Raw genomic sequence first — 17,986 nt, 5'->3', positions numbered from 1 at the left:
ACAAGATCAATAATTGCAACTAATGCGTGCAGAAAACTAATGCAAGGATGAGCATAATAGCAGCATGGACTTGAATTGGGAAGGAAGGGTTTTATAGTTTGACATACATACATGTATGTATGTTGCCACCGAAAATTGACCATGGATAACGTCTCGTAATCAATTGCATCACTTTGCTAACAAACATTTTCTTTTGCATATTTCCAAGATTAAACCTCAATTAAAACTTCCAAAATTCTTCACAAACTTTTATTCAAATGAACAAAACAATTTTTTAGCGTCCAACAAAACACTATACGAACACGACAAGTAGTTCTTCGAAGTGCACTTTAGAATTGATACGAAGGAGGCGCCTGGTGTTTTGTACTACGAATGTTTCAATAGTTTACTACACAAGTTAATCCGCTCAGGATTTGTTATTATATACTATTTTGCTTACCTTTCACTATGTTTCGTCAAAGTGAAGTTGTGAATGAAGGTAATTTCGTTTGAATTCAGCGCGGCACAAAAGTGTATCACCAACACTTTGTTCCTCTGTTCATGAAATTACATAAAAGCTTCAAAGCGAAATTGGCTTAAGAGATCTTATTGTTGCGTGCTTTTTCTCACTGTTACCAGCTCACAAGATGGGCATCGTCAGATTTTCAAATGCCTGCTTGATGACATTTTTCCACGTTTTCACTTTCTCGTTCACTCACCCACACGCTGGTATCCGATATAATTTCAAACTTGGCTTTTATCTACACGAAGTACCTGCTACTTTGCTGTTTACAGAGGTTTATCCTTTTTTTTAAATTTTGCTTTTGTCGATTTCTTCGTGCTGGAAAATATCCTTACCGAGTTGACGTTCGAGGCAAGAAACAAATGCCACTTGCATGACACGTTGGCATTTCGTCAAATGAGGGATACTCTCACGTTGCGCAAAGGGAGCTGTACTTGGGTGGGATCCGGTGCAAAATGAAGCATCGTTTTCCACCTCGATATTGTTGATGTTTACACTCACGTAACGCTGCCCGACTTTTCCCACATGGGTAGCCTGATTTCCCTTGCCAGCCAGTGTCAGCACCAGGGGCGTGTGTTGTCCAGAGGTTGACGAATGACACAGAATACGTTGGAAAATAATACTCATTTTACAACGACACTTCAACTGCATGTGTTTCACGAGCATTGAGGAAGACGGGAAAGAGATTGAGTGTGAAAAATACGATAGACCGTTGATAAGGATACACGTTATGTACATTATTCAACGTTATTTTTTCCGTCGTTAAGCCGATTAGTTAAGCTTTGAAGAGCTTATGATCGTATGGTCTGACGTGTAGTGATTAATTTTCTCATGAGGAGACACGAGCGGGAATGGAAAAATTAAGGTGCAAAAATAAATAATTGAGATAACTGTGTGCGTAAGTTAGACTAGGAAAACATAATTTAATCTTCACGTTTTGGCTGATAACAAAAAAAGCCCACCCGAAGTAGAATTTCTCAATTATAGCATATATTTTATCATGTACATAATCGGTTGTGCTATTTCATAAAATGTAAACCAGTAACTTTAATATACAAATATTAAATACTTATTGAAATCACAGTATTTCGTAAAAGTAACATAACAAGCTGTTGGAAGGCAGTGAGTTTACATATTTCCGTCATTTTTATTTACAAATAGGTACAGCAATCTATAAAGGGCTTTTGAGCAATCGCTTCCCTACAGAAATTATAAATATCGCAATAAAATCTAGACCATCTACCCCTAAAAGTCGTAAAATAGTTTTGTCATTTGGTGGGTAAAACCATTCCATCGCCAGAAAAACCGACAAAGTATTACGGGTGTCGTAAGCCTTCCCTTTAGGAAGCTTTCAATAACGAGAAACGGTGTACTACACTGTTCGGAATAACTGTAGTTCACTACATTTTTCTCCCACTTCCCGTTACGAGGGGAAAAGCACTGTCAACCGTTCCGGAACATTCCAGACATGGCCAGCGGCGAGTCTGTTGGGAAACAATAAATTAAAGGATAATTTTAATTACATTTACACTGCTCCGGTCACCCAAAACCCATTCGACACAGACACACGTACGCACGAGGTGACACACGGTTAGGTATTGGAGCGTTACTTTTGTGTGTTTCCATCCTTCTTTGCACGTCCGGAAAAAGGGAACCGAATCCCTACAGCACCCCGGGCGAACACACGGGAGTCTGTGGTAATGTTTATCGTTGCCTGAGAGAGAGATGGTGCCGGTTGTTTATCGGAACCGGACAAGCATGCCGACCGGCGTAACCAAACACTTTGGGGTATGTTTGTCCACTCTCACTCTCTGTCTCGCAGGCATTCACCCCCTGTTTTGCCCTGCCATAAAGTAAACAAATGACCCCGGAGACCCAGCTGGCTCGCCTTTTAGTACACTGTGCCCGATTCAGTGGTTGACCCGACTGTAAATAATCAACGAAGGTACTCATAGGTCCTCGATTGGCCCGGAGTAGTTTGGTCGAATTGTTCTCCTTCGCTATGCAGGCAATCGGTATGAGATAAACCGCATTAATGCAGTTCTGGTTGTTGTTCAAAGGGACGGTACCGAGTAGCAATTCTCTTTGCATTCGCTGCATTTGCATATCATCCCAGCTCCTTTGCGAGCGCATGTTGTGAGGTAGGAGATTTGGTTTTACTCTTTTCAGCCGGAACATATTGATTCAGCTGTTGCCCCGCTCGTGTTAAAAGGGTTGAAAACGGAACACACACAATCGCATTTGCCATTTCAAAGGGGTTTTCGAAATTGTTTCTTCAAAGGAATTTATATTTACTTCCAAGTCAGAATCGTGAGTTGCGCTTTGATGTTAATGCCGAGGTTGGGTTGCTGAGGGTAAATATAACTAAAATATACAAGTACTAAACAAGCAGAACACGTTTTCAACAGCTTAACAAATATGGCTTTATGCAAATTTGGAGGGATTAATAACCACAAACGAGTGTTGCAATGACAAGGAATTTAGTACTTTTGAGTAGCGTAGAAACGGATTTCCACCAACGCCAAGTTGTTGGACAACAGAACAGTATTTTAGTATTTCGTCTAACTTAATACATCTTAGAATACTTTTATTATGGCAACATAATTCTGTACACTTCTAGAAAAATATCAGTATATTATACTTACTGATTTTTAAAACGTTGACTATTGAAGATTGACTAACAAAGTAGTATAACGAAAAAGACAGTAGGGAATAAGTAATTTAAAGTCAGTCGTCACAGAGTTTGCTTCAATGACTGCAAAATAATTAATTTTTGTGCGATATCATTTCTACTTCCCTATCTCCTCAGTCTTCATTACCTCTCCCTCCTAACAACAGTGACGTTCTTTATGTTGGGACGACAAGAGACTCGCTCGAAACGTTAATCATAAGCGAGTGATTCCATAATTGCACCACACGTCCACCAATCCACACAACATTGACCCTTCTCGAACATATACAATCCATGAACATCGGCATCGCCCCCTCTCAAGGGGATAAATCCCTTCCTGAGTTCTCCCTCGATGCAACACGAGTGCTGGAGTTCAAAACCCGGCAAACGATAAGTTAATTATTTATGCAAGCGTAAATTAAGTTCTAACTCTTTCGCACTTTCCATCGTGTGCCAGCGTCCTTTCCCTCGTCGTGGACCATGAGATTCTCTTTAAGCAGAAAGCGAACACATTTCTTCCCCACGAAACGACAAAGAGATTCCACTTCATCTCTCCCCCACCGTGGAGTTCCACATCGTATCAGGTTTACGGACGACTCTTTTCCCTAAAGCACCAGGAGCAATTTGTGCGCCGCGTTGCTGCTGGTTGAAGATGGTAAAATCTGTGAAGAGGTACAATCCGCCAGAAGCTCCTCTTCCATTCATCGGAACCACTTTGCCAAGCGGGGGACTTATTGGTTCTATCAAGAGGCGGCCCAGGCGTAATGAAAGTTCTCTTCCCTTCACCATCGAATGCTCCCGTGAGAATAACGGACGGAAGCCTTATATGGCCACCGTAGCTTGATGCTATCATAGAAATCCATCGATGGTATAACAAAATTCCACACTACACTAAGGAAACGCAGAAGGCCACGATACAGCGGAAAGAGCAGAATACCTTTATGAGTTTCCAGTTAAAATAATTTATCCTCCTAACATAAACTTGTCTAGGTACGACATATTTATGCAATTTCCAACCGCAGCACAAGTACGGAAGATAGCTCCAATGTGGTTTTAGAAGTTTAAAGTTAAAAGGCCTCAGATGCGATTCGCGGAAAATGCTCCGATGTGAAATTTGAAATGCGATCCTGCCCCTTCCGTTTGGCAAGATTCTGCTTCGTTACCCGACCACGTATTATTTTCAGTTCAACAATTGTTTTTCTTCGAGGAACCATCTCCATTCAACAAGCTGTGACTATAAAGTTTTCCCCTAAGTCCATTCGTTTTATGCAAACTTTTCCAAAACTTTGCTCAAAGATTGACTGAAAACCATAACTCGCTTTCCGGTAGAAACTTCTTGCACAATCCAAAGATGACCCAAACAAAGCAAAGAAGGAATCATGCTGCGTTTAACACGAAATTCATTCCTCCTTTCCTTCCATGAGATCAAGTTTTCCATGTTGAAACCATCCGAGTAGCCTTTGGGCGCCATATTGAAAGGAGTTTCCCAATCCACGGGCCCACCGCCCACACGTTTAGCGTTTTCTTGGTAAGAGTAAATAAACGGCACAGTATTCAGATTGCAGTTGCTATCACTTTCTCCGCAGTTCCAGGATGATCTTTCTCCATCTTTAGTGAATAGAATTTGATGACAAACAAATTCCATTTTCCAAGAAAAGTTTATCATCAACAGGAGTTTTCTTCGTTGCGCTCGAATAGCTTCGCAACGATGTTCATATACTAGTTTTGTTCGGGACATCACGATTCACGTTTGATGAAAACCGAGTATTTGTGCAAAAAACATACACAGTAGTGATCGAAATATGCTGTGAATAAAAAAAAACTGTTTCCGAAAAGCAACTATTAGAGAGAAAAAGAGAGAGCGAGAGTGATAACATCGGTTGCCTACCTGTGGAATGTCCTTGTCTACACTACATTTGGTATTGGACGGAAAAGCGTCAAATAACGTTAGGAAATGCTTTCGTTTGCGATAAAAAAAACCAGGACAAGAAGATGGGAAAAGGTACCCTAACTTTTTGCTCTCTTAAGATCGATCTTTTCCTCTTGGTGGGGCTTATGTATTCAATCTTCTTACGTTGCTATTCTTGCTTTCCGTTTGTTTTGTCGCTTCCTCTTTGATATCGTAGGTAAATCTTTCTCATTCTACTTTCGTGTTTTTTTATCAAAACCCACTTTCGTGTTTTTTTTTACCCTACTGACGGACGTTTGCAATTGTTGGTCCTCGAAGAACTCATCTTCACAAGCGGCACGGAACGAGCAGCCGTTTCGTCCTCGAGCTATAACTTGCGTCACAGCCGAAATGAAAATATGAATATTTCGTTAGCAAAGTTAGATTTGCTTTTACTTACCGTTCGGATGAGTTCCTGCCGACAAGGTTTTCCTACGGGAAGTTGAACAAAAAGTGCCATAAGAGAACGGACCTAATTTTCCAACGATGCAGCTTCAGAACCAGACACGTCATGGGATAAGTTTTTTGCCCGCTATCATTTTTCCATTTCCAACAGAAAATTTGGATAGTATTGAAGATGTGGATGTAATGTGAAATGGTTTATGTAACAATCGCAACTATTAGACTGTTAAATAGAATATTTTATCGAATGTAATTAAAATGCTGATAACGATGGATAAAATGAAATGTGCCAATCATATGGCTTCAATAATAGCAATCTCCTATTGCAAACATTCTGCATACCAATGATTAATCGTCACTCAAGTTAAAATTCATTGGTTTCAATATTCCGTTTTCCCTTCAACAGAGACTTACGCTACAATCACATTCGAGAGGTACCAACCGGTGCATTCGAAGGACTGCAGCATTTGCATACGATCTTCCTGAACGAGAACCAGCTGACGAGGATCCACTCCGGTGCATTCCGGGAGCTGCCATCGCTCAAGTATCTGTATCTCAACCGTAACCGTATTGCCGCCATTGCACCGGATGCATTCATTTCGCTGAACCGTCTGCACAGCATGTAAGTATGCAAATACCGTAACGCGTAAAACGTATGAACGGCTGCGTAAGTGTACGAATCTGCGGTTCGTTATTTTTAAGCCTTCACTCCAAGAGAAAAGCACATTTGTATGCATCAACGGGCTGGCATGTTGATTTTTCCAACCGGTTGTTGAAAACTCTTGAGAATCGAAATATTTTTTAAACCACTGACTGTAAACTATTTTCACTAGGATGCCGTTCGGTTCAATTGCCTTCATACACCTAAGAGTAACGATGCATGTTGCACATGAATAGAGTACTAACAAAACGGAAATCTTTTAGGTACTTACACTTCAACAATCTCACAAGCCTGGAACCACAAACCTTCACCGATATGCCGACCTTGGAACGCCTGTAAGTATACGAGGAGAAGCCGTACTATGTGTAAATTTGTTGTCATTGATGGTTCAACTTAAACTCTGGTTGAATTTAAATCTGTTTGAAAAGTAATCGAGCGAAAATAACCTTCTTCATACTCTTACTTAAATAACTTTCGCAGTCTTATTTATTAATCTAACAGTGATGTAACCTTGTTTGTGTTTTGTGTAATGTGTTCCGATTATTTGAGATCTCACTTTACTTATCGCATTCCCAAGGCCAGGAGGTCTTCAGGAGGTTTCCGTAAAGGCATACTGTTGTTTGATCCCCTTACTAAAAATTCAACTGTAATTAACGAGCAACAGCGCTTTAATTTCGATTTCATAAAATTTTCAACTCAAACCATTACTCACACAAAAGTACAGATTCTCAAGAAAAACATAATTTGTGTTATTGCCTACCACACCGAGCTGCAGAAAGCACCAACACCTCGAATAAATAGGACGGGTAATAAGGCAGAAACTTGCACAGAGCGTTACATAAATTCTACTTCCGGATTAATTAGCGTTACAGCGACGCCAACGTTCTTGGAGTCACGTTGCCGGTACGCTCGTGGGTGGATAATTAATTTAACAAGCTTACAGCGACACCTCGTTGGTGCTGCCGGTGGACGGATTCCTTCAGCTAACGAACCCATTTCGGCATTTCGCGCGCCAAGGGGAGGCCGAATTTTTTCTTCACCATTGCGCCTGGTAGCGCAACAACATCGCATCGCATTTCCACATCGACACAAGTGTTGGTCGAGTGGCATGTCGATTCAGCTGATTTTTTCCGTGGTAAACTCTCTTGAAACATCGTTCACATCGCAGCGAATCTCGGTGAAGGATGGCCGGGTTAGATCGTTATTCCGCTCACGAATCATAACTGGGTGGAAAATTAATTAGTGGATAAGCCTTCTAGGATGTGCGGATGTTTTTCAAGAATGTACTTTCAATTATCACAAGTTTTCCACCTCTGTTTTGTGGAATTTTCGCCAAGCGCTACAGCTACCTGATTGGAAAGGGATTAATTTGCAGCGAAAGTTTTAGGGGTTACCAAAACTAAAACTGCCTAAACTTTTACCTCAACTATCTTGGTTGATTCATCCGGCCTGCTCTGCTGTTCGGCAAACTTTGCCTGTCTTGAATTAATTTTAACTGTTACAGATGGAATGAGTTTAACTAATGTGGCTTCCGATAGCTAGCGCTTTTTTCTCCTGTGAATGAAGTGAATGTGATGTATGAAAACTTTTTCACTTTCAAAAATTGGTTTTTGTTTCAAATTTAATCGAAACGCCCCGTGGGTACTTTCATATCAACCTTTTGATTAAAACCGGATGCATTTGCTTTGAATTCGTCCAACCGACGAGGATTGCGAGCAGAAAAAGTTGAAAATAAAACGAAACTCGACTTTTGAACTGGAGAATCTACCACAGCCTGGCGAACGGTGTCGTGGGTATATCCACCTTGATGGATGGATCTAACCAAGGAATATACCATACAGATTGTTTGACGATGCTACTACGAGCCTCACGAAGCACAGCGAAAGAGAAAAGTGGAAATTATGAAGAATAAAGAGGAAAGTTATAGTTCAGTTTTAATCCTTTTTTGTGGAACGTACCATGCGCCACAATGGCGTCCGCCATGGCTACGTCGACGTCTCCGTCGGCATGAACGACGGATCAGAGGGGGGGGTTTCCTCCAACAAAACGATAGCCAAACAACGAGCCTTGAGCGAAATGTTTCGAAACAAACAACAGCGTCCCCACTGCTTGGTTGTTTATGGAAACAGAACAAGGATTTTCTTGTTTAAAAAAAAGGACCATGGATGCTTGGCGCAAGTCAGGACAACTATATCTTCCGGCTATCCAGTCGGAAAGCAACGGAGAGAAAAGAGAGATGTCCGCAACTGTACCTAGTGGACCGGAAATAGTAGAAATTTATTCGATAAAATGTCCGCTTTGTTGCAATAACAATCGAGCGCTGCTCGGGAAAACTATGGAGAGGAAATGAAAAATTAATGTGTCATCGTGCCCAAGCCAGGGATAAAAAAGGATCGTTTTCAATCAATCGAAAATGATTTCTGATCGATCAATATCCGTTGCTCGCTGGAAAAGCACGCTTCTTATGTACAAAACATACATTCGAGCAAGATGTTAAAAACGTTTCCGTAATCAAAATTAGAGATAATTGTCGCTTCCATATTCCAATGTAAACTCGGACGTGGTTGTATACTTTTGTGGTTGATATAACCGATCAACTCATAAAAACTCCTTTATTGTCCAAATTGGCCATTTCGGCCAAGGCACGACAAGAAATTTTCTTGACTTATCGGGAAGGGAAATCGAAGAACTTCGTGTTTGTGTTGGTAAACTTTGCGCTACAGGACGAAGAATGAAGCGCAATTATAAACAAACACTAAGGTTCGCTTTGCCCCGGAAGGACTCCGGAAGGAAAAGCGAATGTTTATTTACCTTCTGCTGACTGCTGTTTACTCTGTTCCGTATCGTTGCCATTTCGTCGAGGTTTGGATTGTTTTGCGGCTGCTGTGGATGTGTTTTCATCGTTTATTTTTGTTCTCGAGCAGGAAGGTAATGCAAAAATAATCAACTTTAATGAACATGGATAATTAGACTACAACTTTGGTGGAAACATTATTTTGCTACATCGTTCAGCCACCGGCGAGAGGATAAACTTTCACTGCAAATATTTATCATTCATTTGTTTCGATGGAGGACAACAAAAAGTTTTCATCCCCTCCGATGATAGGGCATGTCAAAACGGACAAATAATGTCAGGAATATGTTTTCCAATCGAGTAGGCGTCATTATTCCCGCCCAGCATCGTTCTGTACGTCTGCTATGTTATGTTCGCTCCCAAAAGAGCAGCATCGTTCTGTACGTCTGCTATGTTATATTTTTATTTGTGCCACTGATAATATTGTTGTGTTCCTTTTCCAATTATCGTTCGTTGTGCCAACGTGACAATCAACAACGACAACGTCCGAGTGGCCCCCATCCTTGTTTGATTGGGCAAGATGCATTTGCCGTAAATTGTCCTCGCTTCTCCGATTTTTCAGTTCGGTCAGGATAATTTGTATTTTGTTGCTTGCTTCCTTCACCCGATACCAAACCCGGTTGAGTGGAAAGATGTTCCTCCACGGACGAACTACAAGGTTGATTGCGCCTGCACCGTACGAAGCAGAGAACTGCAGTAGAATTAGAGGTGGAAAAAGAACGTCCCATGCATCATCCCCTAAACACCTTCCCCTTCCTTTTGCAGCTATTTGCATGGTAACCAAATTAAGCACATTCCGGAGGGAAGCTTCGGTCTGTTGCCGGCCCTCCGGCGCCTTCGTCTCGACGACAACGCCCTCGAGTGCGGCTGTTCGCTGCTCTGGTTCTTCCGGACGCTGCAGCAACCGAACCGGAAGTCGCTGGTGGCCGGTGCAACCTGCGCTACGCCACCCGCCCTCGAGGCCCGGCCAATTAGCACCATCAAGGAGGAGGATCTCCAATGCGGTAAGTTTCGCTTCGTTATTAATGATCGGGGTAAAAAGGCATAAAAAGGAGGTTCTAAAATTTCACAAATTACCCGTCTTTTTCGGATAAACAATTGTTCATTCGGATGGGTCCAAGTTCTGTTTTCGTTCGAAGCAAACTACTGAACTGCGAAAAAATAGAAAACTCTGTTCTGTAGAAAGATAAATATTATACCATGACATACCAAAGATGCATTTAACTATTTTCCATTGGTGTTTATCTTTTCATGTTCTTTCCATTTGTCATTGTGTCCTAATAGGTATTTTAAAATTTTGAGGTTTTTATAAATGATTAGCCTTTGAACCACGATTAGCTTCGTTTTGTAATATGCTTTCTCACTAACTCTCAGTGTAAACCCGCTCTTACGATGCCCCTACCAGATGTTATCATTCTATTAAACTAGATCCCCTCTATCCGATTAAATCACGACGAAGATTTTCCTTCGGTGTATCTTTTTTGTTGGCCCTGTAAGCTAATGTGCTCCCCTTTCCCCCCACAGCCAAACCGGAAATTGTCGCCCAACCGAGGGACATCGAGATAAGCTACGGGCAGACGGCCGTTTTCAGCTGCAAGGCATCGGGCGATCCCCGGCCGGATATTGTGTGGCTGGCGAACGACAACCAGCTTCGACCGGACTCGGACAGCCGGATAACACTTCTGCCCGATGGCTCGCTGCGCATCGACGAGGTCGTGCCGTCCGATGCCGGCCAGTATCGGTGCAACGCACGGAACGTTCTTGGTGAGGCAGGTTCCAGAGTCGCCCGACTGACGGTCAACAACGAGGTGATGGAGAGTGAGGCCGAGGCCCCGAAGTTCCTCCGCACACCGACCGACCACCTCGAGCTGCTCGAGGATGACCCGATCGTGCTGGACTGTGTCGTTACCGGTAGGTTTGAGCTCCAAATTGGAACCCAACATCGAAAGCTCCAGTTCCAAATTTGTAGAAGAGGTATCGCAACCTGCTGGCTTTAATCTAAAACTCTTCGCTTCTCTTTCACTCTTTAAGGGGCCCCAACGCCAAGCATTCTATGGCAATTCAACGGCGACAACATCCAGAACGGACGCATCAAACTCTTCGGCAACGGGTCTCTAATTTTACCGGTTTCGACACTTGACGATGGTGGCGTCTACACTTGCTATGCCGGGAACGCTCTCGGCAACATATCGGTAAACGTAACGGTCATAGTGAACGGTAGGTACGACCAAAGTGGGCAACCAAACATAACCACTAGACGGACAGTTATATGACGACGACTAATTCCCTATATCTGCAATTATACATTGAAGAGCCTGAATGCCTTTGATTCGATTTTCATTGCGCTGAGTAAGAGAAGACTCACGCGTGATTTTCTCACGGTCTGTCGAATTGAAGGCATTCAAGTTTGTTCTACGAATGACATCTTTGAATTAGGATAATCGTGTTACAAAGCGACATTTCCCAAATTCAAGAAGTTGGGAACAACGCCGGTAGAACTTAGGAACATGTTCGTTGTCTTCAACTGAACGAGACACCTTTTATCGGACGGTGTGGTCCATTTCCGTTCAAATCAGTTAACGCCATCCTTCTCCACAATTTCACCCAAATATCCTTGGCACTGTAATGTATTCCAAAGAGAGCTCCCCAAACCGACGGCAGCTCGAAGCTCTTCACGTTTAACCAACCGTACACGAGGATATCTCTTGCTCGATTAAACGAATTATACCGCATGTGTAGTGGTTTGCCATCGCACACGGCCACGGGGCACACAATCCTGGTGGAAGTTTGGCAGGGCAAACCGCCACCCAAAAGCTGGTGAAACTTTTCATCCGCACCGGTTTCCGTCCATACTTGGGTCGTACCTGGTATTTTGAACTTGGTACGGATTCAAGGGCTTTCGCCTCAGTCTTTGAGGTTGGTGCGAGAACACAGTGGAAGAACTTTTAGGATACGAATTACGAAACATAAGGACCCAGCTAACTGGAAATGTCCTACACACTGGAAAGACCACACCACTTTTCTGAGGTATCTTTTGTATGCTGCAGGCAAAGACACCACTTTTCTGAGGTATCTTTTGTGAAAGTGACGTAAAGCTCCCTATTTGTTGAGAGATTAAACAAAGTACTAGTCAAAGTATATCTATTTCAATGTTGTAATGCCCTTAAATCTGACGAATGTTTAAAAAAATGTTGGATTGAATTCTTTAACTAACGTGCGACTTTATATTTTGAATTGGATTTGAAAAATTCTTCTAACACCTGCGCGATCATTTTGAAGAGACCTCCTAACATTGTCAGAGGAAAAGAAACTGCAGCACGAACATTTTCCCCGCAACCAATAAAACCATTCAAAACAACCGTTAAGCATGTCTGACATTTCACACCGACAAATCGCTAATTGCTTTCGACATCCCTTCGGACCGGCGCTAATTTTCCACCGCTTCTGCGCTAACGCCCCGAAACCCAAGAATAAGTTCTCACGGATGCTAATGTAATCGCACACACTTTTCCTGACACTCGCACAAATGCGTACCACACAAACAAACACTCACTCCCTAGCTCGACCGCTTGCCAGCACGAGTTTGCCTGCAGCATCCGCAACAACGCACTCCCCGGTAACAGTACGCCCGCCGGACCACGCCGCCGCCGCCACATCGACGCCATCCACTAACAGTGCTACCCCGCTTCCGAAACCGACGAACAAACCGACCGACGCCGGCCAACCCGTTCCGACGGGGGCCGCCAATGCAGAACCGGAAGGTGAGTTTGCTTCATTTCTTCCTGCAAGCGCGCACCATCTCGCAGGAAATGTTTGTATGCGTGTTTGCTGGTTTTGTAAAATAAGGATGACGCATTTAGAGTTTGCCCGAGGGCTCCCGGTACTGATGGTGGGTTCGCGAATTTGCTTGATACATAATAAATACCGAGCCTTGAGCAGAATATCTTTAAACATCTTTAAACAAGGATATCAACGATATTAATACCCACACTGTTGAAAGGAATAATATTGCCGCATTAATTTGATTAGTTTACAGAATTGATAATGCTCTAAACTACACTAAACCAATCCCTAGTCGAATGGTAACCACAAAACTAAACCTTAAACGGTCCAAGATAATTTAAATGTTTTCTAGCAAAAGTTAGATATAATGAAAGATACAATATAACTGCTTTTTATGCTGATTGTGAACATTTAAATCTAATCCGACCTTTGTTGTTGTTGAAAAGCCCCGTTACAAAGTAATATTTTACTCTGAAATGTTGCAACACTAACTAAGCTTTGCTCTATCACTTTGAACAGTAAAATGGTTATGTGTGGTGGTAAACTCTGAAAGCTCATTGTGGTTCATTTCCAGTCAAAACCAACATTACAACCCGATAATGGTTTGGGTAAAAACTTAGAACTATTGCACTATGGATTAAAGCAGGCTAACGGATTCCACCCGTGTTTGCACTAGTTGAGCTGTCGGTAAATCTACTTTCCTTGGCTTTGGGATCAGAATCCATCCCACGAACGTTCCTAACCGACGAATATTTGCGATGAGCTCTTGTTTGATGCTTTTTGCTACATCGATTTGTTCCTGGTGCTGTCAAGTGCATGCGTGTGATTAATTTTCGTTTTGGATCTCCCATATCCCATTCCAGCTATGGTTGGTTTCAGTGTGGGTTAAAATAGGCTAACTATTTACTGTGGCTAAGCCGACACGGCTTTCGCCAAGGAATGTAATTTATTCGACAGGGTGATTGATGAGATTCCTCAGGACCGAGCTGCTTCTAATGTGTCATGTAGTCATGTGTCCTTCTTGGAAGTGACAGGAAGAGACCAATTGGTTCATACGTTGAACGATAGTTATGCAAATGCTACTACGAATGTCGAAAAGCCTTACTATAAACTATATTCACTAATGTGCAGTGTTCCTCAAATAAGAAACACGCTTTTCCTTTTCCCCCAAAAGTATACTATGCTGTACCAAATATAATAAATAAATAATAACTAAATGCAGTTTTCATTGGTACTATAAAACAAACATTCAATTTACAGGACATTGAGCATTGCGACAAATTAATATATCCTATCCAGCGCCGGTCTGCTTCTCTCTGGCTACCTGTCATTAAATATTTCCCACAACCGGTGTTTTGATGGCTGGCTGCCCATTTCAGTTATTTATCAATGCGTCCATGCTAGTATTTGCGCACGCAGGTATAAAATCCACGGGAAGGACGGAGGATGTAAACACATCCGTACCAATGTGTGTTTCATGGGCTATTTCAAGTGAACCGAACAACACGGATCCGGGCAAAGTTGGCAGCGTGCATCATGCTGTATGCGCCATACACGATCGAACCACAAACGTTCTAGCTTTTCGTACATACCTGGCGCAGTACACACAATCGATATTTAATTAAATATCGTACCTGCCTTGGCAAATGGACCACGCAAATGTTACAGGTTTTGCAAAAGCTGACGAACAACATGGTGCATGCAGAGCAAATATTGTAGTTCAGTCTACTAACACGTTTCTTTTTGAAGTGCATTTAGTCCTATACCTGTTTTCATGAATTCAATAACAAAACAAATCCTGTGAGACTTATTGAGCCACCTAACCGTTAGAGAGGAGATTAAATGATGCTCTAAGAGATGGTCAAAATAAGGATATAAACAATTAAACAAGCTTAAACTAGTCCCAATCCACAAGAGGAAATGAAAAAAGAATGATAAGTAAATGAATTGTTCTCATTATGCGGCTTGTCTGCTACTTATCATCAGTAACTACGTCATTCACGGACACATTTATATGCTTCCTGCTTCGTCTTTTCGGATGCGCCCGAGAAAGAATGGTTGGAAAACAGTTTGCTTTTGATGACGTTTCGCTGACCATATCGCTCCGTTTCGGAAAACGTAGATTCGTTTGGATTCTTTAAATGCTGACAATGGGATTTATTTGTTTCCGCTGGTGGTTAAAATTATAAGATGAAGAAGAAATTCCGAAAACAAAAGAGCATGTAGCGATAAAGACTAAAAGATGCTAGCATGGCTGCGTACAAAAGCGAATTTATGCAAAACAGTTTTATCGAGCGAACGAAAAACATCGCGAAAAAGTGATAAGCATCTCCGCGAACTTCCTTTGTATCCACCGTGTTTGGTCATCCAACGCGAAACGTACACGAAGACATTCTTTTCCGCACGAGCCAGTTTGATTGAAGGACTGTAGATTTCGACACGGAAAAAAGCACAGACCACCCCTTGTCCTTTTTTTCCTCTGCGAGCAAAACCTTCCAACTCAATGCTGGACGGATCCACAAAAACGATCGTCATTCTCGTTGAAAAAAGAAGATGAAATTGACGCATCCATTATGGAGTGTTTAATCAACGATCGCCGGTGGATAAACAGATTGTCACTCTTTCGGGTATCTTTGAAGCGCAATCAGATGTTGCTGGTGCTTTTTGCTGTTTGTCCGCGGCTCTGCTGGGAAGGATCAGGATTTTAACGAATGGTGTTTTTCCATCGAATCGTTTTTGGCGCTTTTGCTAAAACAAAAGCTCTTCATCAACCTTCCAGAAACTTGTTTGATTAGGATTTCGTATCCCGGGACAGTGTGTCCGCTATTTAAGTGGATTTCTGATTGGATGCAGTTGCACTACTACGAAAGCACAGAAGTATGGATGGAATGGTTCTTTTACATCAGATATTTATTTTAAATAGAACAAGAACTATGTCAAATGTCTTTAATACATCGAACAGCTTCGTCAAACCCACATTTATCCGATTGTTGATTGCTGACGGAAATTTTCAATTGGTTCGGACCAACGATGAAACTTCGAGAAAATGCTTGTGCTTGACATAATGCTGCAATCCTGTGGACGTATCCCTGGCTACAATTCAGACTTCCCGGAATTCGATTCCAAGTGCCCAAAGTCCGCATGCGAAAGATCCCTTCCTGCAGAAAATTCAATCGACGCTGTTTAATGGTTTTTCTAGGCAAGCACACGTGGCGGAAAATTGGGAAAAAGAGATTGTGTGATGATGTCGCTCAACGAAAGTTCGAATGAACCTGACATTCCTATGAGTAGACGGTGACGGCGTACATCCCTACACTTCTACCCAAGGCCCTAGATCGGCTTCCATAATCAACTGATGCCAGCGGAATCCCTGGACACCCCTTGAGGCTTGAGTGTTCGATACCACGATAATCAGATTGACAAATTTCACGCACCGATGGCGGTTCCACTAAAACCCGGCGCCAACGGTTCCATATCATAGCGTTGCTCGAAGTCAGTCAGTCAAAGGAATGGCAGAACTTGCCGAATCGTTTCTTCAACTTAAGGATAGGTGTGGCGGAGAGTCGGGGTGGGGAGAAGATGTGATTTGAATTTCAAACGCCACAACGAACGGCGGATGGCGATATCTGGCACACATGATTTAGATCATCACCCAACGTCGACAAGCGGACCTAGGAAAACGGAACCGACATTTCGACGAGTTTGTTTTTGACGGAAACGACGGTGGAACACGACACGCTTTGGGGCAAGGAAAAGCCGCGTGAAAACTACACATGCATCGCACATGTTCCTGATGTTCATCTGGACGGACTACAAAAAGAAAACCCGACTTGGCCGTGCTTCAGTCGAAAACGAAAAACCATTCAACCGATGCTCGAGCACTCGAAGCAGCGTGAATTTCGGCTGCTGCGAAATGGATAGACGGTCAGGATACATGTGGCCTACGGTTGTTCATTCCCTCCCAACCACTCGGCACACTCTTGTGGGACCTTCTGTGTTTTCCCAGAGCTGAGCGATAGCACGTCCGCCGAAATTACCGTTTGATTGTGATTTGTAATGAATGGAATGTAATTTTATTTCCGATTTGCTTTCGCGCCCTCGATTTGCTTGCCCGATGGCTGTCTGTGTGTGTGTATGGACATGCCTGGGAGGAAGTTTAGGCCACGCTGGGCTGTCAAATCCGTTCCGTCCTTGGGGAGTTCCGAGATTGACGGTGACGGAAGCTGACACTGGGCGTTGGGAATGGAAATGGAAATGGACACGATCACTGAATAAAAGAAATAAATTGAACGAATGAGATGGACCAAAAACATGAATTAATCCAAGGGTCTGACGATGGTGCTTTCCCTAACAATTTGTTATCTAGTCTTGATTAATACTGAGATTATTACTGAGGTTTTGGATCAAATAGTAGAAATTATTTTGTATTTCCTCTGACAGCTCGTGTTTAACAAACTCGAAATCGTACATCTAGAATAGCTTCAACTAAATGAAGACAGCTTTAAAGTTTGCTGATTCCGTTTCTATGTACTTATAAACACTTGAGGACACTCTCAGTTTCTTCACAGAGTTTGAGTCGCCAGAAGCTGCTTTCTACGTTTTAATCCGATCGAGGATCTAGCTCAACCCGCTTAAAATACGATGCGAGCAACGCCTTTCGAAATTGTTCTAGAAATGTAATTCGATTCGGGCAAAAAATAAAGACGACTGCGAACGAGGTGACGGCTGGCAATGGCATACAATATTCAACTTCCCCGTTGCCGGTGGACGGTTAAATGGATCCAATCAAATTATCTTCCACCTTGTCGTGCCATTTAATTCCATTCCGAATCCGTCGTTCGTCCGACCCGTAGAGCTGAGCGTATTTTCGAGGATATATCCGGAACACCGAGAGTTCACTGCCAAACGTCAATGACATATTCTGGCCCGTCGTATGGCGCTGGAAAATGAGAAAAGGGTCAACCAGACGAAATCTTTCGTGGAGCTCTATTCCTCCGCCTGGCACTTTCTCGTTCTATCTTTGGACGGCCGTTGGCATATTGAATGCATAATTTACAACGAACTGAGAACACACTAAAAAAGCACCCACACTTTTTGATCACCGACGCTTGCCATTTGCACTTGATCCCGTCTCCCAGTTGCTAAGGGTTGTCGGTTTCCCTAGG

General features: G+C 42.7%; 1 protein-coding gene across 1 annotated transcript in view; it reads left to right on the top strand.

The window, feature by feature from the left end:
* LOC131265219 (peroxidasin) overlaps positions 1-17,986 on the top strand; it is a 29,104-nt gene that overhangs the window by 1,085 nt on the left and 10,033 nt on the right. The window contains exons 2-7 of the mRNA XM_058267481.1: positions 5,930-6,145; positions 6,448-6,519; positions 9,804-10,042; positions 10,563-10,949; positions 11,070-11,255; positions 12,599-12,799. Coding sequence (XP_058123464.1) covers positions 5,930-6,145; positions 6,448-6,519; positions 9,804-10,042; positions 10,563-10,949; positions 11,070-11,255; positions 12,599-12,799 — 1,301 coding nt within the window. The remainder of the gene's footprint in view (positions 1-5,929; positions 6,146-6,447; positions 6,520-9,803; positions 10,043-10,562; positions 10,950-11,069; positions 11,256-12,598; positions 12,800-17,986) is intronic.

The sequence above is a fragment of the Anopheles coustani genome, chromosome 2, assembly GCF_943734705.1.
Source record: "Anopheles coustani chromosome 2, idAnoCousDA_361_x.2, whole genome shotgun sequence".
NCBI classification, from domain to species: domain Eukaryota; kingdom Metazoa; phylum Arthropoda; class Insecta; order Diptera; family Culicidae; genus Anopheles; species Anopheles coustani.
Note: the sequence above shows the minus strand (reverse complement) of the source record. Positions and strands in the feature narration are given on the sequence as shown.